Genomic DNA, 24,894 nt, shown 5'->3' with positions numbered 1-24,894 from the left:
ACCATAAACACCCGCCATTTATCATTCGTTTTTTCTTAATCTGGATCCCTTTTGTGCTTAAATTTTTGTTTTCTTATCGGTTTAAGCCCTCAAGTGATAAGGATTTCAGTGTGTCTAAAGCACAAACCAGAAATATGAAGGAAAAAAATCGGCCTTTCGTTCTTCAGATTTCCGAGCATCTGAAATAAGGGCAGTAATTTTTTTATTTTCTGACTTTTTTTCATTTTAGGGGCGTGAAATCCCGAAGAACTAGGTTTCAAATTGGTGTGGCCTAAACTTCTTTTGAATAATTAAGAGGCCTAGAAACCTGATATTGGCCCTGTGACATGCTGGAAGGAAGGGCTACCAAGTTTGTTCTAACGAGTAACCTTGATCTTCAATCAAGGTCACAGAGGTCAAATAGGCTAAAAAATTTTAAACGACTATGTTGTATTGTACTAATTGTCAGATGACCGTTAAGGCCCATGGGCCTCTTGTATAATTTCTATTTATTTTTTTATGGTTATTTAATACTGATACAACAAATATATAATCAATTTTGTCAGTTTTCTTATATCAATAACCATATGAAAATAATATCAATGAAAATAAATAATTAGAGCAAAGGTTTTAGTAATTTTATGGATTATTTTTTAAGATCTCTATCAACAATGCTCCACCAACTGGATCTGGAATTTTCCTCGGTTGGAGTACTGACGTGGGTTATGTACCGATCAGCTTCAGCTTCTCATCTACTCCAACCAACGGCACACTGTTGACCTACGCTACAGATGCTCAACTATCAGTTGGCTCTCGGATGGAATTCTTCATCGAACCTTACTTCTTCTCTGTCCAGGCTGACCTAGAACTATGTAAGCTGTTGTTACATTCTTATCCTGTATGACTGTAAGGCTTGTATTAATTGTTGGAATAATTTTTGGTACTGAACTTTTCTTGCTTGGACATTCCAGTAACATTGCTTTAATGATTTTGTGTTAGGATATATGAAAATCAAAATGTCGAAACTTAAAAGATTTCTTGAAACTTGTGAATTATTCCTGATGAGTATTTCTTAAATCATTATCTATTTTTATAAGGCATACAGACACATGTTCTAACTAGCATTGTTTGTGTAAAAAGGGATAGTTAAATTTTCTGCTTACTTAGTATCCTCAGTTTAAACAAATGGTTTACTTTTACTGAACAGTCTCTTTATAAAAGTGGTGATTTCATCCAATTTTAAAGTACTGTATCACTGAACTTTCAAAATGTTTCATCTCATTTAGTTGTGCCAACAACCCCTCCAGTGACAACAACACCTCCAGTGACAACAACGCCTCCAGTGACAACAACGCCTCCAATAACAACGACACCTCCCATAGTAACGACGACTTTGGTAGATACAACACCTCCGATAACAACAACATCAGTAACAACAACACCAGTAACAACTACACCTAATACTGTGGGAGCTCCTGGAAATATTGGGCTGACAGGAATGACTGGTCCAACAGGCCCACAAGGGAACACTGGAGCTGTGGGGCAGACAGGAAGTACTGGACCAGCAGGGCCACAAGGGAACACTGGAGCTGTGGGGCTGACAGGAGTGACTGGTCCCGCAGGACCACAAGGGAACACTGGAGCTGTGGGGCTGACAGGAAGTACTGGACCAGCAGGGCCACAAGGGAACACTGGAGCTGTAGGGCTGACAGGAAGTACTGGACCAGCAGGACCACAAGGGAACACTGGAGCTGTGGGGCTGACAGGAAGTACTGGACCAGCAGGGCCACAAGGGAACACTGGAGCTGTGGGGCTGACAGGAAGTACTGGACCAGCAGGACTACAAGGGAACACTGGAGCTGTGGGGCTGGCAGGGAGTATTGGTCCAGCGGGGCAACAAGGGAACACAGGAGCTGTGGGGCTGACAGGAAGTACTGGACCAGCAGGGCCACAAGGGAACACAGGAGCTGTGGGGCTGACAGGAAGTACTGGACCAGCAGGACCACAAGGAAACACTGGAGCTGTGGGGCCGACAGGAAGTACTGGACCAGCAGGGCCACAAGGGAACACTGGAGCTGTGGGGCAGACAGGAAGTACTGGACCAGCAGGACCACAAGGGAACACAGGAGCTGTGGGGCTGACAGGAAGAACTGGACCAGCAGGACCACAAGGGAACACAGGAGCTGTGGGGCCGACAGGAAGTACTGGACCAGCAGGGCCACAAGGGAACACTGGAGCTGTGGGGCAGACAGGAAGTACTGGACCAGCAGGACCACAAGGGAACACTGGAGCTGTGGGGCTGACAGGGAGTACTGGTCCAGCAGGGCCACAAGGGAACACGGGAGCTGTGGGTCTGGCAGGAATTACTGGACCAGCAGGGCCACAAGGAAACACTGGAGCTGTGGGGCTGACAGGAAGTACTGGATCAGCAGGGCCACAAGGGAATACTGGAGCTGTGGGGCTGACAGGAAGTACTGGACCAGCAGGGCCACAAGGGAACACTGGAGCTGTGGGGCTGACAGGAAGTACTGGATCAGCAGGGCCACAAGGGAACACTGGAGCTGTGGGGCTGACAGGAATTACTGGACTAGCAGGGCCACAAGGGAACACTGGAGCTGTGGGGCTGACAGGAATGACTGGTCCAGCAGGACCACAAGGGAACACAGGAGCTGTGGGGCTGACAGGAAGTACTGGACCAGCAGGGCCACAAGGGAACACTGGAGCTTTGGGGCTGACAGGAAGTACTGGACCAGCAGGGCCACAAGGGAACACTGGAGCTGTGGGGCTGACAGGAAGTACTGGACCAGCAGGACCACAAGGGAACACAGGAGCTGTGGGACTGACAGGAAATACTGGACCAGCAGGACCACAAGGGAACACAGGAGCTGTGGGGCTGACAGGAAATACTGGACCAGCAGGACCACAAGGAAACACAGGAGCTGTGGGGCTGACAGGAAGTACTGGACCAGCAGGACCACATGGGAACACAGGAGCTGTGGGGCTGACAGGAAGTACTGGACCAGCAGGACCACAAGGGAACACAGGAGCTGTGGGATTGACAGGGAGTACAGGACCAACAGGGCCACAAGGGAACACTGGAGCTGTGGGGTTGACAGGAAATACTGGACCAGCAGGGCCACAAGGAAACACTGGAGATGTGGGGTTGACAGGAAATACTGGACCAGCAGGGCCACAAGGAAGCACTGGAGCATTGGGACTGACAGGAAGTACTGGGGCGACAGGTGCACGAGGAAACACTGGACCAATTGGTTGGACTGGATACACAGGACCAATGGGAACTCAAGGTGTAACTGGGGTCACAGGTGCACAAGGAAACACTGGACCCATTGGTTGGACTGGATACACTGGACCAATTGGACCTCAAGGTGTAACTGGGGCAACAGGTGCACAAGGAAACACTGGACCAATTGGTTGGACTGGATACACTGGGCCAATGGGGCCACAAGGTGTAACTGGGGTGACAGGTGCACAAGGAAACACTGGACCAATAGGTTGGACTGGATACACTGGACCAATGGGGCCACAAGGTGTAACTGGGGTCACAGGTGCACAAGGAAACACTGGACCAATTGGTTGGACTGGATACACTGGACCAATTGGACCTCAAGGTGTAACTGGGGCAACAGGTGCACAAGGAAACACTGGACCGATTGGCTGGACTGGATACACTGGACCAATTGGACCTCAAGGTGTAACTGGGGTGACAGGTGCACAAGGAAACACTGGACCAATTGGTTGGACTGGATACACTGGACCAATGGGGCCACAAGGTGTAACTGGGGCGACAGGTGCACGAGGAAACACTGGACCGATTGGCTGGACTGGATACACTGGACCAATGGGACCTCAAGGTGTAACTGGGGTGACAGGTGCACAAGGAAACACTGGACCAATTGGTTGGACTGGATACACTGGACCAATTGGACCTCAAGGTGTAACTGGGGTGACAGGTGCACAAGGAAACACTGGACCGATTGGTTGGACTGGATACACTGGACCAATGGGACCTCTAGGTTTAACTGGGGCAACAGGTGCACAAGGAAACACTGGACCAATAGGTTGGACTGGATACACTGGATCAATGGGACCTCAAGGTGTAACTGGGGCGACAGGTGTTCAAGGAAACACTGGACCGATTGGTTGGACTGGATACACTGGACCAATTGGACCTCAAGGTGTAACTGGGGTGACAGGTGCACAAGGAAACACTGGACCAATTGGTTGGACTGGATACACTGGACCAATTGGACCTCAAGGTGTAACTGGGGTGACAGGTGCACAAGGAAACACTGGACAGATTGGTTGGACTGGATCCACTGGACAAATGGGGCCACAAGGTTTAACTGGGGCGACCGGTGCACAAGGAAACACTGGACCAATAGGTTGGACTGGATACACTGGACCAATTGGACCTCAAGGTGTAACTGGGGCGACAGGTGTTCTAGGAAACACTGGACCGATTGGTTGGACTGGATACACTGGACCAATGGGGCCACAAGGTGTAACTGGGACGACAGGTGCACAAGGAAACACTGGACCCATTGGTTGGACTGGATACACAGGACCAATGGGAACTCAAGGTGTAACTGGGGTCACAGGTGCACAAGGAAACACTGGACCAATTGGTTGGACTGGATACACTGGACCAATTGGACCTCAAGGTGTAACTGGGGCAACAGGTGCACAAGGAAACACTGGACCAATTGGTTGGACTGGATACACTGGGCCAATGGGGCCACAAGGTGTAACTGGGGTGACAGGTGCACAAGGAAACACTGGACCAATAGGTTGGACTGGATACACTGGACCAATGGGGCCACAAGGTGTAACTGGGGTCACAGGTGTTCAAGGAAACACTGGACCGATTGGTTGGACTGGATACACTGGACCAATTGGGCCACAAGGTGTTACTGGGGCGACAGGTGCACGAGGAAACACTGGACCCATTGGTTGGACTGGATACACGGGACCAATGGGACCACAAGGTGTAACTGGGGCGACAGGTGCACGAGGAAACACTGGACCCATTGGTTGGACTGGATACACAGGACCAATGGGACCACAAGGTGTAACTGGGGCGACAGGTGCACAAGGAAACACTGGACCAATAGGTTGGACTGGATACACTGGACCAATTGGACCTCAAGGTGTAACTGGGACAACAGGTGTTCAAGGAAACACTGGACCAATTGGTTGGACTGGATACACTGGACCAATTGGACCTCAAGGTGTAACTGGGGTGACAGGTGCACAAGGAAATACTGGACCGATTGGTTGGACTGGATACACTGGACCAATGGGGCCACAAGGTGTAACTGGGGCGACAGGTGCACAAGGAAACACTGGACCGATTGGTTGGACTGGATACACTGGACCAATGGGACCTCAAGGTTTAACTGGGGCGACAAGTGCACAAGGAAACACTGGACCAATTGGTTGGACTGGATACACTGGACCAATGGGGCCACAAGGTGTAACTGGGGTGACAGGTGCACAAGGAAACACTGGACCGATTGGTTGGACTGGATACACTGGACCAATTGGACCTCAAGGTATAACAGGGGTCATCGGAATGACTGGTATTGGAAGTACCGGCCCAAAGGGCGATACTGGAGCGGTGGGAATGACTGGAGCAGTGGGAATGACTGGTATGTTAATAAGTATCAATATGTATAGTAAATAACACTTAAAATTAGAGTTTTAAACTAAAGGATGTTATTGATATCAATGGTATATTACCTGAAAGATTGATTTTGTTGTCATGATAGAACTAAAAAAAAAATTTAGTTGAATGTTATATATTATTTAATGTTGTGTGTCAAGATCCTTTAGAATTTTGTTGTGTAATTCCTTCAAACAGTCCTGATCACTTAAGGATATGTCACAGTTTAGAGGTGAATGGAAACTTGACTACTGAGAGTAAAAACACCAACCTGCAACAGTCACACTAATGTTTTGATCTCCTCACCTAGAGGTAACAAGCTAGTGGTGACCATTTTGTTGACCTTGTCTCTTTCACCATGGTGATCAAGATTGAGATGAAACAGCATGATATGTACAAGAATAGCTAGATCACTGTAACATACATTTTGTACCTTTGACCTACATAAGAGATAAAAAGATGATTTGTGTATTTGCTTATATCTTTATAAAATTTATTGCTAAAGTTCATTCAAATCAATAAATCATTTATTTTCTTTATTTTGACAGGAGCAACAGGGCCACTCCACCCAGGTAAAGTTCTGAACATAGCTATCATTAGACAGTAAATGTGATAAAATAATAATACTGAAGATTTCAAAATGATATACACCATTATCCTACATCTCACCATGTATGGCATGCAGTAAATAATTTAGATGATTTAATTGGTCAGAGGATAATTGCATGACCTTCTATAAAAGGAATACAGTAAAACATTGTTATTACAAATCTCTGGGAACTTATGAAGTGATTTTGTTACAAAAATAATTTGTTATCTACAGAGGTAAAATGTAAGGAATTTTGTTGGCTTAATATGGAATCACAAAATAATGGAATCATATATTTATATACAGCTTTGCTGTTTTAGGGAGAGTATTGTTCTTACCCTTGGTAAGTAAATCTGAGTTATAATACATATCCATGGATGAATTTCATTGTAGTAACTAACGAATGCATGACTATAGACCGAGGTAACTGTTCCCAGCTGTGTCGGGACACCTTCGGATCGTACATGTGCGAGTGTTTCCACGGCTTCCGCCTCCAGATGGATGGTACCACCTGTTCCGACGTAGATGAATGTAATGATTATGGCCCATGTCACCAGACGTGTACCAATCTAATTGGATTTTATAGGTGTGGTTGTCATAATGGATTTCAAATCAATAATGATGGGCATACATGTTCAGGTAATTCTTATTCTCAATACTCTTAAAATTGCTGATCAGGTAATTCTTATTCTCAATACTCTTAAAATTGCTGATCAGGTTATTCATATTATCAATACTCTTAAAGTTTATCATCAGATAATTCTAATTATCAATACTCTTAAAGTTTATCATCAGATAATTCTAATTATCAATACTCTTAAAGTTTATCATCAGATAATTCTTATTATTAATACTCTTAAAGTTTATCATCAGGTAGTTCTAATTATCAATACTCTTAAAGTTTATCATCAGGTAGTTCTAATTATCAATACTCTTAAAGTTTATCATCAGGTAGTTCTAATTATCAATACTCTTAAAGTTTATCATCAGGTAGTTCTAATTATCAATACTCTTAAAGTTTATCATCAGGTAGTTCTAATTATCAATACTCTTAAAGTTTATCATCAGATAATTCTAATTATCAATACTCTTAAAGTTTATCATCAGGTAGTTCTAATTATCAATACTCTTAAAGTTTATCATCAGATAATTCTAATTATCAATACTCTTAAAGTTTATCATCAGGTAGTTCTAATTATCAATACTCTTAAAGTTTATCATCAGGTAGTTCTAATTATCAATACTCTTAAAGTTTATCATCAGATAATTCTAATTATCAATACTCTTAAAGTTTATCACAGTATTATTTCAATACTTAAGTTATCATCAGTATTCTAATTATCAATACTTAAAGTTATCATCAGTATCTAATTATCAATACTCTTAAAGTTTATCATCAGGTAGTCTAATTATCAATACTCTTAAAGTTTATCATCAGGTAGCTCTAATTATCAATACTCTTAAAGTTTATCATCAGATAATTCTAATTATCAATACTCTTAAAGTTTATCATCAGATAATTCTAATTATCAATACTCTTAAAGTTTATCATCAGGTAGTTCTAATTATCAATACTCTTAAAGTTTATCATCAGGTAGTTCTAATTATCAATACTCTTAAAGTTTATCATCAGGTAGTTCTAATTATCAATACTCTTAAAGTTTATCATCAGGTAGTTCTAATTATTCAATACTCTTAAAGTTTATCATCAGGTAGCTCTAATTATCAATACTCTTAAAGTTTATCATCAGATAATTCTAATTATCAATACTCTTAAAGTTTATCATCAGATAATTCTAATTATCAATACTCTTAAAGTTTATCATCAGATAATTCTAATTATCAATACTCTTAAAGTTTATCATCAGGTAGTTCTAATTATCAATACTCTTAAAGTTTATCATCAGGTAGTTCTAATTATCAATACTCTTAAAGTTTATCATCAGGTAGCTCTAATTATCAATACTCTTAAAGTTTATCATCAAGTAGTTCTAATTATCAATACTCTTAAAGTTTATCATCAGATAATTCTAATTATTAATACTCTTAAAGTTTATCATCAGATAATTCTTATTATTTCTCTACACTCCAAAATTTATCAGGAAATTCCTAGGCCTGGCACCATAAAACTTTTTCAGACAGATAAGTCCTAAAATCATATGTAATAGTTTTAGTGCAGGCCCTGTTCTTAGTATAAATTGAAAGTTTATGTTCTGGCAATTATAATTCTCCATATTAACATGTATATATTCAGATGATTCTAATTCTCGAATATTTATCTACAGGTCTCAATATTCAAAGATATGCTAAGGTAATCCTAATCAATCATACTACAAAGTCTTTGTTTAGGTAATCTTAATTATCATTACTCATGCAATATATTTATGTAAATGTAATTTATTCATAATTTAAAGTTTACGTTCATGTAATTCTAAATCTCTAGATTAGGCACACACAAAAAAATGACTGTATAGGGTTACCCGACCAACCCTAATTTGTTACCCCCAAACCTAATTTTTTTTCCCACTTTTCTACGTTTTTTTGTTCTTTTTAAAGTCAGGATTTTGATCTCAGACTCCGGTTCCGGCCATCATTTTAGAGTGAAAGACATTAAAAAAAGAACTATTAAAAAATCTTCCCGACCGACTGACCCTATTTTTTTCGCCAATGTAACCCTAAACAGACTAACTTTTTTTTTGGCCTTGCATATCAATTTTCCAAAATTATCATTCAGGTTATCTCATCACTGCAAAGTTATGATAATCAGGTAAATTTTTATGCTGTTCGTCCTTGTTCTCGCCTAGGTCTGATCTTATACCAGGTACTCAAACAGATTTAGCGTTCAGTGGTAAAATGCTTTTGTAGGTAATTGTCTGGTAATGTGTATGTGTGTATTTTGATGTTATTGAAGGGAGAAAGACATCCAAAATTGAAATGATTAAATTAATAAGATTTAATAAGATATTTTATGGACGCAGGCAAGTAACATGCCTCTATGTCCATAACTCATACAATGAAATACAATGAAATAATATCCATGATGTACAATTAGTACCGTAATTAAGTGATATCAATTATTAAATGAAATTAGTTAATTGGCACGTCTGTGTTCCATTTTATAGCTCCCCAAGTGGTTGTATTTAAGTTCCAAATTAGCCCAGTGCTTGTCTAGACTTATCTCGAAGTCTCTTATTGTTGTTGAGTTTATGATATTTTCTGGTAAACTATTCCATATGTCGACAGTTCTATATCCAAAGGAATATTTCCGTATATCTAACTTGCAATGTTTTTTCTTTATTTTTTTGCGAATGACCTCTCGTCTGGGATGAAGTATCATGCTCAAATATTCCAATGGTAACCCTTTCGTCATGGAAATTGTTCATTATATTGTATACATTTATGATGTCTCCCCTCAGTCTCTGGTAGTATAGTAAATGTAAACCTAGTCGCTTTAATCTCTTGCTGTAGGGTAGATCTCTAAGCCTTGTAATTAGTTTGGTTGCCCTCCGCTGTTCTTTTTCTATGAATTTGATGTCCTTTGTTCTATATGGATTACAGCGTATTCTAAATGTGGTCTTGCTAATGCTTTGAAAAGTTGTTTAAATGATATTTCATCTATGTATACAAATGATCTTCTTATTAGTCCAAGAATACTATTGGCCTTTTTGACTGCTTGTTGTATGGAGAAATTTAGATCCTTGTTCACATGCACTCCTATGTCTATTTCCGATGATATGTTCTCAAGATTAATTTTATTACCTCCTGCATCTGTCATGTTGTACTTTCGACTTTCATTGCTTTTTCCTTTTATGGTTAGAACCTTACATTTCAGCGGGTGGAATTTCAGTAGCCATGTGTTTAACCATTCTTGCAGTTTGTCCAAATCCGATTGTAAAGCCTTTTTATCATCTTCACTTCTAATTTCCCTGTAGATTTTGGTGACCTTGTAGAGCATCGGCAAATTGGAAAGTATTTGATGTGATATGTTCCGGTAAATTATTTATATAAATCACAAATAAGATTGGACCCAAGACACTGCCTTGGGTAATTCCGCTCAATACTGGATAGTCCTTTGATGATTTCCCATTCACTATTACGTACTGCTTTTGTTGACTAAGAAAGTTTTCCACCCAATTAACTATTTTCGCGTTTATTATTTAACTTCGGAGTTTGGCGATTAATCTCTTATGAGGCACTTTGTCAAAAGCCTTCATAAAGTCCATGTAGACAACATCTATTTCTGCTCCATGGTCCAGAATATCAGTCCAATCTTCTAGTACCATCAGTAGTTGTAGAACTGTTGACCTTTTTGCTATGAATCCAAACTGTTTATCACTGAATAGATTATTTAGGTCCATGTGGTTGACTATTGCATCTCTGATTATCTTCTCCATTGTCTTTCCAACTACACTTGTTAGGCTCACCGGTCTGTAATTTCCTGCATCTGATTTTGATCCCTTTTTGAATATAGCCGTTATGCCGGCTTCCTTCCACGCCTTAGGTACTATACCTCCATGTACTGATTTGTTGAAAATTATACGAAGTGGTTTACATAGAATTAATTTTAGTTCCTTTAGTAATCTTGAGTGTATCTGGTCTGGAACGTGTGATTTGTTGCTGTCCAAGTTCCCTAGCAATTTCATTATTAATTCCTCGGTACATAAAAGTTCATTAGAGTCATGTATGATTGGTTTATTATCCAAAGTTGGCATATCTCCTCTAGGTTCTTCTGTGAAAACACCACTAAAAATTGTGCAACTACTTCAGCTTTATCCCCATCCAACATGCAATTTTTGAATCATCTCCGTCTAGACCCTTAAGTTCTGAAATCCCTGTTTTTACCTTTCTTTTCGAGTTGATGTATTTCCAGAAACGCTTCGGGTTTCTTTTGACATTTCCTGCAATGTCTTTCTCCATGTCTTTCTCGCCTTCCTCAATGCACCCTTTACCTGATTTCTGATTTTAGTATATTCTCTGTATTTTGACTCTGTTCTCACTTCTAAATATCGCTGCCATGCCCTGTGTTTTTTGTTAAATTTCTTTCTAATGTTCTCGTTCAGTGGAATGTATGGTTTATTATTTGCGTTGTGCTTGTTGCCTTTTATCATAGGGATATATTTATCTATACATCTATTCAATATTTCAATGAATTGTTTGTACATATTGTCTGCATCTCCTTTTAATATTTCCTCCCATGATATGTCTGGATCTGTGCGCATTGGCAGCATAATTCCCTTTATTATAGTTTCATTAGACTGTTGACGGTAGCATGTAAATTTGAACTTTAGTACCAAGTGGTCGCTGTGCCCAATGGGACTTTCATGGATGATTTCCCTGATCATTTCTTCTTCGTTGGTCATCACCAGATTAAGTATGCTTGGTTCGCTCCCAATTCTTCCTCTTGTATACTGCCTGACGTGTTGAGTTAGGTAATTATCTCTCAAACATTCTACGAACTGCTCTCCATCTTGGTCATTTACGGAGGTTGAACGGTCCCAATTAATCTTTGGGAAATTGAAGTCTCCCATTATAAGTATGTGAGAATATTCGTTCGTTGCTGTGACTGAATTCAGTAAATCATATAGTTCCTCCATATTTCTTGTGTCCGTATTTGGACTCTTATATATACAACCGATTAAAAATGAATCCTTTTCTGTGAGTTTAATTTTGACCCAAATACTCTCTTTAAATGAAGATCCAGTTATCACCTCCACAGCTTTAAGATTTTCTTTAACATAAATTGCTACTCCTCTGTGATGATTATTTTCATTAATAAAGATATCATACCCTTCAATACCAAGCTCTAGCTGCCTTGTTTGGCAGAAATAATTTATTTTTTGGATATACTTCAGTTACCCCGATGATGTTGATTTCCGTGCTGGATTGAAATACTCGTGCCTTCAGTTCATCATGTTTATTCGGAAGACTATCTGCATACGATGAATAACATTTTTCCTCGTTTGTGTGTTTGAATTTGCTGAATTGTTTTTTATATTCCCAGTTTTTGAACTATATCTTTGCCTGATTAGTTTTCTGCTTTCGTTGTCCAAATCTTTGTTACTTTTCTGGCCCACGGCGGTCCTCTGACTTTGTAGGTGTATTCCCTCGATGAATCCGACTGCTGCAGCCATTTATACTCCTTATCTGATTTCTTGAGGCATTTTATGCAATAGTGTGACTGACATCGTTCACACTCCAGGACTTTATCGTTATCACCAGCGAAAACGACATTGCATTCAATGCATTTCCATGCTTCGTCCGCGTCATTTGAATCTCCTAGTATATCGAAATTTAACACGAAATTGGAATCCGTTTTCGAGACGCTCTTCTGTTGGGATTTTGACCTCGATTTCCTCGGCCTCTTTGACGCATCGTCAAGGACGCTGCCGCCATCTTTGTTTCCCTTTGTTTCCCCAGCCATGTCTTGATCTTCTTCGCCATTGATACCAACGGTTTGATTATGTTGGAAAAACTTTTTCGTTGTGTCCAAATGTGTCTTACCGATATGTACATACAATGGTTGCCGAAACTTTTGCTTTAGACATCGATAAATTATCAATTTACTGTGCATATCGCGGGAGCGTAAGACAATACGCCGATTCCGGGATACAACATTCAGTCAGTTTAGTCATGTGACTTTCATCACCACGTGACTTAATTTAGGGCACATTTGAAACAAAATGGCGGCATATGTAATGATTGAACACGGGTGGAAAATTACATATCATGATAGAACAATTAACATTAATTATCGGAACATATTGTATTAAATTTAATCTAAATATGCACGAAAATTGAATTTAGACACTTCATAAGGAAATGACATGTAAATTACGGCATCAAATGGAGCTGTCGCCTAGCAGTTGGAAATCAGCGGTATCTGACGTCTCACTCACTAATAATTCATAACTTACCTTGGTGCATTTTCCCAAAAATCAATAACAAATAAGAAACACAAAACATAACAGTTTATCTTAGTTCCGTTATCGAGCAAGTATTACCGACTATGACCTTTACCCGGACATTGGTATTCACTGCCTATAAGTGTCACCGCCATGACAGAAAAATGTGCCCTAAATTTTTCGCGGTCACATGACCAAATCAACGTTTTCTACCTCCCACCCAGAAGAGTTCCTTGTATCCCGGAATCGGCGTAAGACAATTACGTACGTCTCCCTTGACACCGGAAGTAGGTATTAATGATCTAGGTGATGTAATAGCCCATAAGTAACATAAATGATCTGATAATACAGCATAACTTGTCTAAACCGAACCCTGTATAAACCGGAAACTTGTGTATACCGATTAATTTGTTTGGTGCCAGCAAATTTCTTAAAAACTATAGTACCCAAAACCTGCATAACCTGGAACCTGTCTACTCTGAAAACCGGAACTGTCTAGATAATGTTACTATACCTTTCTTTGTAAGATTAACTTTGGCAAACCGGCAACAATGTTTTCACAACATGGGACCGATCATGAGGCGCCTAAGGGGATTTACCTGTACCGGGGCTAGTGACAACTTTTCACTTTTCATTCGACGGTTTTGTTACATGTACATTGTATTAATGAATACTTTTCACGGTCAATTCTTACAATAAAACATACACATAAATTCTAAGAGTTCATTTGAATGTAGCACACTGAGAGAAATGGATTGTACATGTACACCTCAAGAACCAAGAAAACGTAGGATGGAATTCTGTGTTCTACCATGTAAATATATGAGAATAAATCTTTGTGCTGTAATAAAAAAAATTCTTCTGATGATTTCCATGTGAATATATTGTGATAAGGTTCTATCCTCTATAAACCGAACACCTGTATAAACCGAACAAATCGACTGGTCCCGTTCACATCCGGTTTAGACAAGTTATACTGTATGTAGATAATTCTAAATATCAATATTGTCATATTTGATATTAATATTGAATCAGTTGATCTTTCTTTTTAGATGTGAACGAGTGTGAAAGTGGAAATGTCTGCGGAGGTAATATAGGTACAACTGTCTGTATCAACACTTATGGTTCCTACCATTGTCTTAGGTTCCGGGGAGCTAGGGGGAAAATGATGCCCCAACTTACTGAAGGGAGAGCTCAGGATACTGAAGGGGAAGTCCAAAGTCAAGGTTTGGTGTATCAAAGTCATAGTTAAAGCAAACTAAAAAAAATTACAACAATTGGTCATTCTTCCATTGTCTGAACTTAACAGTCTGGCTCTATTAGTTTTCAAATACTTATTGTAAGAATTTTTCTAAGCAAATATAGCTATCGAATATTTTCTCTAATTGACCAAAGTAAAGCAAAAGGCACATTTTTTCTCCCATTCTTGACAGGGTTCTCTCCCATACTTGACAGGATTATCCTATGGTTGCTAGGGAAAAGATAACTCTGTCTTTTATCGGGGATGGGAATAGACAGCTCACACGCGCTAGACAACGATGCGACGTCATCATTACATGCGGTGTCTATTGTTGACGACATCATTGATTTTGACACATTGCAACATTCCTATGATGACAGCGCTTTGAAAATGTTTCTATATAACTGTATTTTCATCATTTTTTGTTTAAGTATGAGAGAAAAAGAATCTTACATAGGTCTATCAGGTGGACAGGGATATCTCAACCCTCGTAAAAGATTTTGACCGTCAACCCTTGGCAAGCCTCGGGTTGACCAGCCAAAATTTTTCACTCGGGTTTAGATATCCCTGTCCACCTGACAGACCCATGTAAGATTTTATTAATCCCGCGGTTGCTAGGGAAAAGATAACTGTACTTTACCGGGGTAGGGAAAAGACAGCTCGCATGCGCTAGACAGTGACGTCATCAATACATGCGACGACCATTTTTCCGCATATGGACGTTATATCAACTAAATTTTCACCATTTCTCGTTAAGGTATGGGAGAAAAAGAATCAAACATGGGCCTGTCAGGTGGACAGGGATATCTCAACCCTCGTGAAAGATGTTGAACGTCAACTCTCGCCAAGCCTCGGGTTGACCAGCTAAAAGTTTTTAACTCGGGTTGAGATATCCCTGGCCCCCTGACAGACCCTTGAAAGATTTTATGAATCCTGTGGTTGCTAGGGAAAAGATAACTGTCTTTTAGGGGGGAAGGGAAAAGACAGCTCGCATGTGCTAGACAGTGACGTCATCAATACATGCGACGACCATTTTTCCGCATATGGACGTTATATCAACTGAATTTTCACCATTTCTCGTTAAAGTATGGGAGAAAAAGAATCAAACATGGGCCCTGAGATATCCCTGTCCACTTGACAGGCCCATGTAAGATTCAGCTATTAATCTTGCTAACATCTGTTTAACTTAAAAGCTGATTTTTTGATAGGACATATACTATTATTGTGATGTTGTTCACATTCCAGAAGGAGTGATTTAATTGTGATATTCTGTCTTTAAATCTTTCAGAAAATGTATTCAAAAAAAGGATATTTCACCTCTCAGACGGGTAATCTTTATCTGTTTTACATTTCAGAAGGAGTATTTTATGATGAGGAAGAAGAGGAGGAGGGGAAAGGGAACAAACGAAAATTTTACCACCACCAAGTAACCACCTCAACCCCGGTTGTAGTGGAGGCAAGTGCCCACACTCGGCTTCAAATGACCATTTTGATATCAGGCTTGATTGGTGCTGTGTTTCTTGGCTTTGTGTTAGGAATCATTATTGTGGTTGTTAAATATTCTCGTCGGAACAAGAAGCAAAGAAGTAGGTTTCCAATGTATCAGCCAAGCTCACTGTATCTATCTGAAGGTGGTTGTAACTACAACTCTGCGCGAGAGTGTACCCCTCAGAACCTCGGATACCAGGAGTCTATACCAGCACCATAACATTGATATACTTTCTCATTATCAAATCACCTGAATACATTTCAAATCCGTCTATCTGCCTCATAACTTTATGAACATTTAATATTCCTTATTAATAAAGATGAGATTAATAATCTGTACAAAAAAGTGTCAATTAAGGATATCATTGTAAGAGGAAGACTTAAAGGCCATGCAACCACAGAGGTAATATTTTCTGAGCTACAAACTTTATTATAAGTGCTATTTATTTTCGATGAAATATTCTTGGTGCTAAATTTAAATTATATATCTTTACATTTTAAGTATTTTAATACCATAGTATTTTTGGTACTAAAAGTAGAGCATAACATTTGTATTTGCAGTATGCTTTATATACCAGGGCTAACTGTTTGTTTTTCATGATTCAATAACGAATTTGAGAAGCATATAAATGTATGCATATTTACGTAGAAGAATAGAATCATTCCATTGTTGCTTACCCCTAATGTTAATGTGATTTAATAACTTGTCACGAACAGATTTTTTATTTTATGGAGATAATCAAGACGATAATATGAGTGTACTCCGTCTAAATAAACTGGTTAATGATGAGAGTTCACTCAGATCTCTGGGTTATATCTCCATAACATAAAAATTCTACTCAAGTTAATCTTTATTCTGTCTTTGCATACTACAGTGTAATATAATTAACTCCTTTGCCGTTAGGTATCCATTGTGATGTCATTATTTTGTGAACGCAATTCGTGTTGTTTTCTTCGAAAAGTATGATATGTTACACTCACAAACATCTGATGTCACAATCAATACCTACCCACAAGGACAGATAACTTTGTAATATGTAAATACAGAATAATTCAATCTATTATAAAGAATCTCTTCACAATTCCATATTTATTGAGGAACTTTTCTTTTCTGTTAAATCGTTATGCCAATCAGAAGCGATGTTACAAACAGCAACTTTTTTCCTTTATGGAATGATAAAGTAAATTTTTAAGCCGATGACATGCTCTTTACAAGCAGGATTGAGTGATACAGATACTTCAAACTGGATTCAAATTCTTTTAAATCCTTAAAAGGGTATCATTATGGGGGTTTTTTGTCAGAAAATTGTCAGAGACTGATCTCTTAGATGGATATTTTTTTTTACATATTTCTTCATATATACTGAGCAATGCAATAAATTTTCAATATAATTGGAGAATATGTATAATATATATTTGTAGCAGTTTTTTTTGTGTCATGATCTTTATTTACAAAGGCGACAACATGTTGTTTGTTATGTGTGTATGTCTTTACATGTTTAAGATTTTGAAATGTGTCCAAGACAGTTTACCACTAGTGTTCAATGTAGAATTCAAAGCCTAGTATGGTAGCTATTCTGAAACATAGGGGCTTGGCAACAATCACAGTCTCTTTTATTACAATATTGTAGACTATGGGTTGGTATTGTTTGCCAAGTCCCTGTGTTTTGAAATTAGTTTTAAAAACTATTTATTGTTATAAAATTTTGAAGTATTCTAGCTTTAGTCAATTACTATCTGGTCATATAATTACATTTGAGCTAAACATCTCAAGTCAGATGGGGAGCTCCCGCTATTACACCAACATACCATATATGGTAATGCATTTACTGTCCAGTGACAGACATGACTACTATCAAGTCCATGTAATTGTTCAACTTTTAAAAAACAACAAGAAAATGTATTCCAACAACATATAATTATGTTTGCCTTTGGAGGTATGAATGAAGGATTTTGCACTATAATCACATGACCATGACTTATTAAATTTAAATGTCCTTCTTTCATGGCTATTTGAATCTCAGGAACACAGTATCAATGTTAAAATGCAAAGTGAAATAAAATTTCTGTCTCTTGTATTTCAATTTGTTGTGTTCTTATTATTTATCAAAACAGCAAGAAAATAAATAACATGTCGTAGCAGTAGGAGTAGGAGTAAATGACTTAATGTTTTCAGCCAATGAAAAATGTGGTTTCAGCTGCTCAATGTACATTCTCGATACTTCAGTGGTTCCAATCACTTACAATCTCTACACTCCTGGACTATCTCATAGTAAAACTGGAGGCAACACAAAAGAACAGGTAATTTAGTCCTTTGATGGACATCAAAAGAGTTGTATAACAGTACACTGTGGTTGACTGTGAAGACTACAGAGAGAGTGACTTGAATTGAATTTACTATGAGATAGTCCAGGGGTATAGAGATCGTATGAGATCGGAACCCCTTGAGTATCAAGGATGTACTATGAGATAGTCCAGGGATATAGAGATCGTATGAGATCGGAACCCCTAGAGTATCAAGAATGTACTATGAGATGGTCCAGGGGTATAGAGATTGTAAGTGATTGGAAACCCTGGAATATCGAGGATGCCCAGTGTAGAAAGTCATTACAGTGTTTATTAGGGCCCCGCATCGAGATGCGGGTGCCCTATAGTAATCAGGTTGTCCGTCCGTCTGTCCGTCCGTCCGTCTGTCTGTCTGTCCGTCCGTCCGTCCGTCCGTCTGTCCGTTTTTTTTCTTTTGCACATTAATGATGGAAGGGAGTGGAGTATTTTCCCCATATTTTACATGATGATTCCCCATCCATCCTAGATCTGCTTGGTAATTTTTCAGGTTGAAATTAAATTAAAAAATCGGCCATCTTGGATTTTAACATTTAAAAAAATCACAATGTTGTTGCTCTTAACTGATAAACATTTTGTTATAACATTATGATGCAAAGTTGTTCAGAATTAAACAAGGAGTTGACTGTCCAAAGGTAAGGTCATGGGCCAAGGTTACTAAGTCAAAGGTCAAGGTCAAATTTATTTGAGTTAATTGTATGCTCTTAATGTAATGTTAGCTTGGAATCAGGATTCAAGTTAAATACTTGGAAGACTTTTTCCAAAGAATTATAATAATGTACCATCATCGGTTTCCCAATTAATGTTGACATTAATTATTTATTAGCAACATATAGCTAACACAGAAGAATTCGTTGTCAAAATACTACTTTTCCACTTAAGCACGTCAGACACATAGCGGGGCCCTTTCTGACGTGTCAGTGTTCTAGTTGTGACCTAAGTTTGATCCCGGACGAAGATAGTCATAGTTTTTCAATACACTTAATCTCTCACTTATATCTATTTCTATATTATTGCAAATTCTGTTCAGAAACTATTTCATCACTTGATTATTTGTCCCTGTGATTAGGTTATATGACAACATACAGCTCCCATCTGTCCATGTGACTGTATTACATGTTACAGCACCAGTATGACATGTTACAGCACCTGTCTGTCCATGTGACTATATGACATGTTACAGCACCTGTCTGTCCATGTGACTGTATTACATGTTACAGCACCTGTCTCTCCATGTGACTATATGACATGTTACATCACCTGTCTGTCCATGTTATTACATGTTACACCTGTCTGTCCAGTGTGACATGTACATATTGTACATATGACATTTACAGCACCTGTCTGTCCATGTGACTATATGACATGTTACATCACCTGTCTGTCCATGTGACTATATGACATGTTACAGCACCTGTCTGTCCATGTGACTATATGACATGTTACAGCACCTGTCTGCCCATGTGACTATATGACATGTTACATCACCTGTTTGTCCATGTGACTATATGACATGTTACATCACCTGTCTGTCCGTGTGACTATATGACATGTTACATCACCTGTCTGTCCATGTGACTATATGACATGTTACAGCACCTGTCTGTCCATGTGACTATATGACATGTTACAGCACCTGTCTGTCCATGTGACTATATGACATGTTACATCACCTGTCTGTCCATGTGACTATATGACATGTTACAGCACCTGTCTGTCCATGTGTGACTATATGACATGTTACATCACCTGTCTGTCCATGTGACTATATGACATGTTACAGCACCTGTCTGTCCATGTGACTATATGACATGTTACAGCACCTGTCTGTCCATGTGACTATATGACATGTTACAGCACCTGTCTGTCCATGTGACTATATGACATGTTACAGCACCTGTCTGTCCATGTGACTATATGACATGTTACAGCACCTGTCTGTCCATGTGACTATATGACATGTTACAGCACCTGTCTGTCCATGTGACTATATGACATGTTACAGCACCTGTCTGTCCATGTGACTATATGACATGTTACATCACCTGTCTGTCCATGTGACTATATGACATGTTACATACACACCACCTGTCTGTCCATGTGACTATATGACATGTTACAGCACCTGTCTGTCCATGTGACTATATGACATGTTACAGCACCTGTCTGTCCATGTGACTATATGACATGTTACAGCACCTGTCTGTCCATGTGACTATATGACATGTTACATCACCTGTCTGTCCATGTGACTATATGACATGTTACAGCACCTGTCTGTCCATGTGACTATATGACATGTTACAGCACCTGTCTGTCCATGTGACTATATGACATGTTACAGCACCTGTCTGTCCATGTGACTATATGACATGTTACAGCACCTGTCTGTCCATGTGACTATATGACATGTTACATCACCTGTCTGTCCATGTGACTATATGACATGTTACAGCACCTGTCTGTCCATGTGACTATATGACATGTTACATCACCTGTCTGTCCATGTGACTATATGACATGTTACAGCACCTGTCTGTCCATGTGACTATATGACATGTTACATCACCTGTCTGTCCATGTGACTATATGACATGTTACAGCACCTGTCTGTCCATGTGACTATATGACATGTTACAGCACCTGTCTGTCCATGTGACTATATGACATGTTACAGCACCTGTCTGTCCATGTGACTATATGACATGTTACATCACCTGTCTGTCCATGTGACTATATGACATGTTACAGCACCTGTCTGTCCATGTGACTATATGACATGTTACAGCACCTGTCTGTCCATGTGACTATATGACATGTTACATCACCTGTCTGTCCATGTGACTATATGACATGTTACATCACCTGTCTGTCCATGTGACTATATGACATGTTACAGCACCTGTCTGTCCATGTGACTATATGACATGTTACAGCACCTGTCTGTCCATGTGACTATATGACATGTTACAGCACGTCACCATGTCTGTCCATGTGACTATATGACATGTTACAGCACCTGTCTGTCCATGTGACTATATGACATGTTACAGCACCTGTCTGTCCATGTGACTATATGACATGTTACATCACCTGTCTGTCCATGTGACTATATGACATGTTACATCACCTGTCTGTCCATGTGACTATATGACATGTTACAGCACCTGTCTGTCCATGTGACTATATGACATGTTACAGCACCTGTCTGTCCATGTGACTATATTACATGTTACAGCACCTGTCTGTCCATGTGACTATATGACATGTTACAGCACCTGTCTGTCCATGTGACTATATGACATGTTACAGCACCTGTCTGTCCATGTGACTATATGACATGTTACATCACCTGTCTGTCCATGTGACTATATGACATGTTACAGCACCTGTCTGTCCATGTGACTATATGACATGTTACATCACCCTGTCTGTCCATGTGACTATATGACATGTTACATCACCTGTCTGTCCATGTGACTATATGACATGTTACATCACCTGTCTGTCCATGTGACTATATGACATGTTACAGCACCTGTCTGTCCATGTGACTATATGACATGTTACATCACCTGTCTGTCCATGTGACTATATGACATATATGACATGTTACATCACCTGTCTGTCCATGTGACTATATGACATGTTACATCACCTGTCTGTCCATGTGACTATATGACATGTTACAGCACCTGTCTGTCCATGTGACTATATGACATGTTACATCACCTGTCTGTCCATGTGACTATATGACATGTTACATCACCTGTCTGTCCATGTGACTATATGACATGTTACAGCACCTGTCTGTCCATGTGACTATATGACATGTTACAGCACCTGTCTGTCCATGTGACTATATGACATGTTACAGCACCTGTCTGTCCATGTGACTATATGACATGTTACAGCCACCTGTCTGTCCATGTGACTATATGACATGTTACAGCACCTGTCTGTCCATGTGACTATATGACATGTTACATCACCTGTCTGTCCATGTGACTATATGACATGTTACATCACCTGTCTGTCCATGTGACTATATGACATGTTACATCACCTGTCTGTCCATGTGACTATATGACATGTTACAGCACCTGTCTGTCCATGTGACTATATGACATGTTACATCACCTGTCTGTCCATGTGACTATATGACATGTTACATCACCTGTCTGTCCATGTGACTATATGACATGTTACAGCACCTGTCTGTCCATGTGACTATATGACATGTTACATGTCTGTCATGTGATATATACATGTACATCACCTGTCTGTCCATGTGACTATATGACATGTTACAGCACCTGTCTGTCCATGTGACTATATGACATGTTACAGCACCTGTCTGTCCATGTGACTATATGACATGTTACAGCACCTGTCTGTCCATGTGACTGACTATATGATATGTTACAGCACCTGTCTGTCCATGTGACTATATGACATGTTACAGCACCTGTCTGTCCATGTGACTATATGACATGTTACATCACCTGTCTGTCCATGTGACTATATGACATGTTACAGCACCTGTCTGTCCATGTGACTATATGACATGTTACAGCACCTGTCTGTCCATGTGACTATATGACATGTTACAGCACCTGTCTGTCCATGTGACTATATGACATGTTACATCACCTGTCTGTCCATGTGACTATATGACATGTTACAGCACCTGTCTGTCCATGTGACTATATGACATGTTACAGCACCTGTCTGTCCATGTGACTATATGACATGTTACAGCACCTGTCTGTCCATGTGACTATATGACATGTTACATCACCTGTCTGTCCATGTGACTATATGACATGTTACATCACCTGTCTGTCCATGTGACTATATGACATGTTACAGCACCTGTCTGTCCATGTGACTATATGACATGTTACAGCACCTGTCTGTCCATATGACTATATGACATGTTACATCACCTGTCTGTCCATGTGACTATATGACATGTTACATCACCTGTCTGTCCATGTGACTATATGACATGTTACATCACCTGTCTGTCCATGTGACTATATGACATGTTACATCACCTGTCTGTCCATGTGACTATATGACATGTTAACAGCACCTGTCTGTCCATGTGACTATATGACATGTTACATCACCTGTCTGTCCATGTGACTATATGACATGTTACATCACCTGTCTGTCCATGTGACTATATGACATGTTACATGTGGCACCTGTCTGTCCATGTGACTATATGACATGTTACAGCACCTGTCTGTCCATATGACTATATGACATGTTACAGCACCTGTCTGTCCATGTGACTATATGACATGTTACAGCACCTGTCTGTCCATATGACTATATGACATGTTACAGCACCTGTCTGTCCATGTGACTATATGATATGTTACAGCACCTGTCTGTCCATGTGACTATATGACATATTACAGCACCTGTCTGTCCATATGACTATGATATGTTGTGGCACTAGTCTGTCCATGTGACTATATGACATGTTACAGCACCTGTCTGTCCATGTGACTATATGACATGTTACATCACCTGTCTGTCCATGTGACTATATGACATGTTACACACCTGTCTGTCCATGTGACTATATGACATGTTACAGCACCTGTCTGTCCATGTGACTATATGACATGTTACATCACCTGTCTGTCCATGTGACTATATACATGTTACATGTTACAGCACCTGTCTGTCCATGTGACTATATGACATGTTACAGCACCTGTCTGTCCATGTGACTATATGACATGTTACAGCACCTGTCTGTCCATGTGACTATATGACATGTTACAGCACCTGTCTGTCCATGTGACTATATGACATGTTACAGCACCTGTCTGTCCATGTGACTATATGACATGTTACAGCACCTGTCTGTCCATGTGACTATATGACATGTTACAGCACCTGTCTGTCCATGTGACTATATGACATGTTACATCACCTGTCTGTCCATGTGACTTTGACTATATGTGACATGACATGTTACAGCACCTGTCTGTCCATGTGACTATATGACATGTTACAGCACCTGTCTGTCCATGTGACTATATGACATGTTACAGCACCTGTCTGTCCATGTGACTATATGACATGTTACAGCACCTGTCTGTCCATGTGACTATATGACATGTTACAGCACCTGTCTGTCCATGTGACTATATGACATGTTACAGCACCTGTCTGTCCATGTGACTATATGACATGTTACAGCACCTGTCTGTCCATGTGACTATATGACATGTTACAGCACCTGTCTGTCCATGTGACTATATGACATGTTACAGCACCTGTCTGTCCATGTGACTATATGACATGTTACAGCACCTGTCTGTCCATGTGACTATATGACATGTTACAGCACCTGTCTGTCCATGTGACTATATGACATGTTACAGCACCTGTCTGTCCATGTGACTATATGACATGTTACAGCACCTGTCTGTCCATGTGACTATATGACATGTTACATCACCTGTCTGTCCATGTGACTATATGACATGTTACATCACCTGTCTGTCCATGTGACTATATGACATGTTACAGCACCTGTCTGTCCATGTGACTATATGACATGTTACAGCACCTGTCTGTCCATGTGACTATATGACATGTTACAGCACCTGTCTGTCCATGTGACTATATGACATGTTACAGC

General features: G+C 39.7%; 1 protein-coding gene across 1 annotated transcript; it reads left to right on the top strand.

The window, feature by feature from the left end:
- Window positions 1-574: 574 nt before the first annotated feature.
- On the top strand, window positions 575-17,965 carry LOC138332999 (collagen alpha-1(I) chain-like). The gene is made up of 6 exons (XM_069281089.1): window positions 575-851; window positions 1,266-5,648; window positions 6,211-6,234; window positions 6,645-6,890; window positions 14,206-14,379; window positions 15,749-17,965. Exons 1-6 carry the CDS (start codon window positions 797-799, stop codon window positions 16,099-16,101), a joined length of 5,235 nt encoding a protein of 1,744 aa, XP_069137190.1. The 5' UTR covers window positions 575-796; the 3' UTR covers window positions 16,102-17,965.
- Window positions 17,966-24,894: the final 6,929 nt, after the last annotated feature.

Source organism: Argopecten irradians, chromosome 10 (assembly GCF_041381155.1).
Source record: "Argopecten irradians isolate NY chromosome 10, Ai_NY, whole genome shotgun sequence".
Lineage (NCBI taxonomy): Eukaryota > Metazoa > Mollusca > Bivalvia > Pectinida > Pectinidae > Argopecten > Argopecten irradians.
This window is presented reverse-complemented; position numbering and strand designations above follow the sequence as displayed.

Bases quoted from the DNA above. Each gene is read 5' to 3' on its own strand.
- LOC138332999 (XM_069281089.1), top strand. From the start codon at position 797: ATGGAATTCTTCATCGAACCTTACTTCTTCTCTGTCCAGGCTGACCTA. The intron at 5,649-6,210 runs GTATGTTAATAA...TTATTTTGACAG, and splicing joins TGGAGCAGTGGGAATGACTG to GAGCAACAGGGCCACTCCAC. The intron at 6,235-6,644 runs GTAAAGTTCTGA...ATTTCATTGTAG, and splicing joins AACAGGGCCACTCCACCCAG to TAACTAACGAATGCATGACT.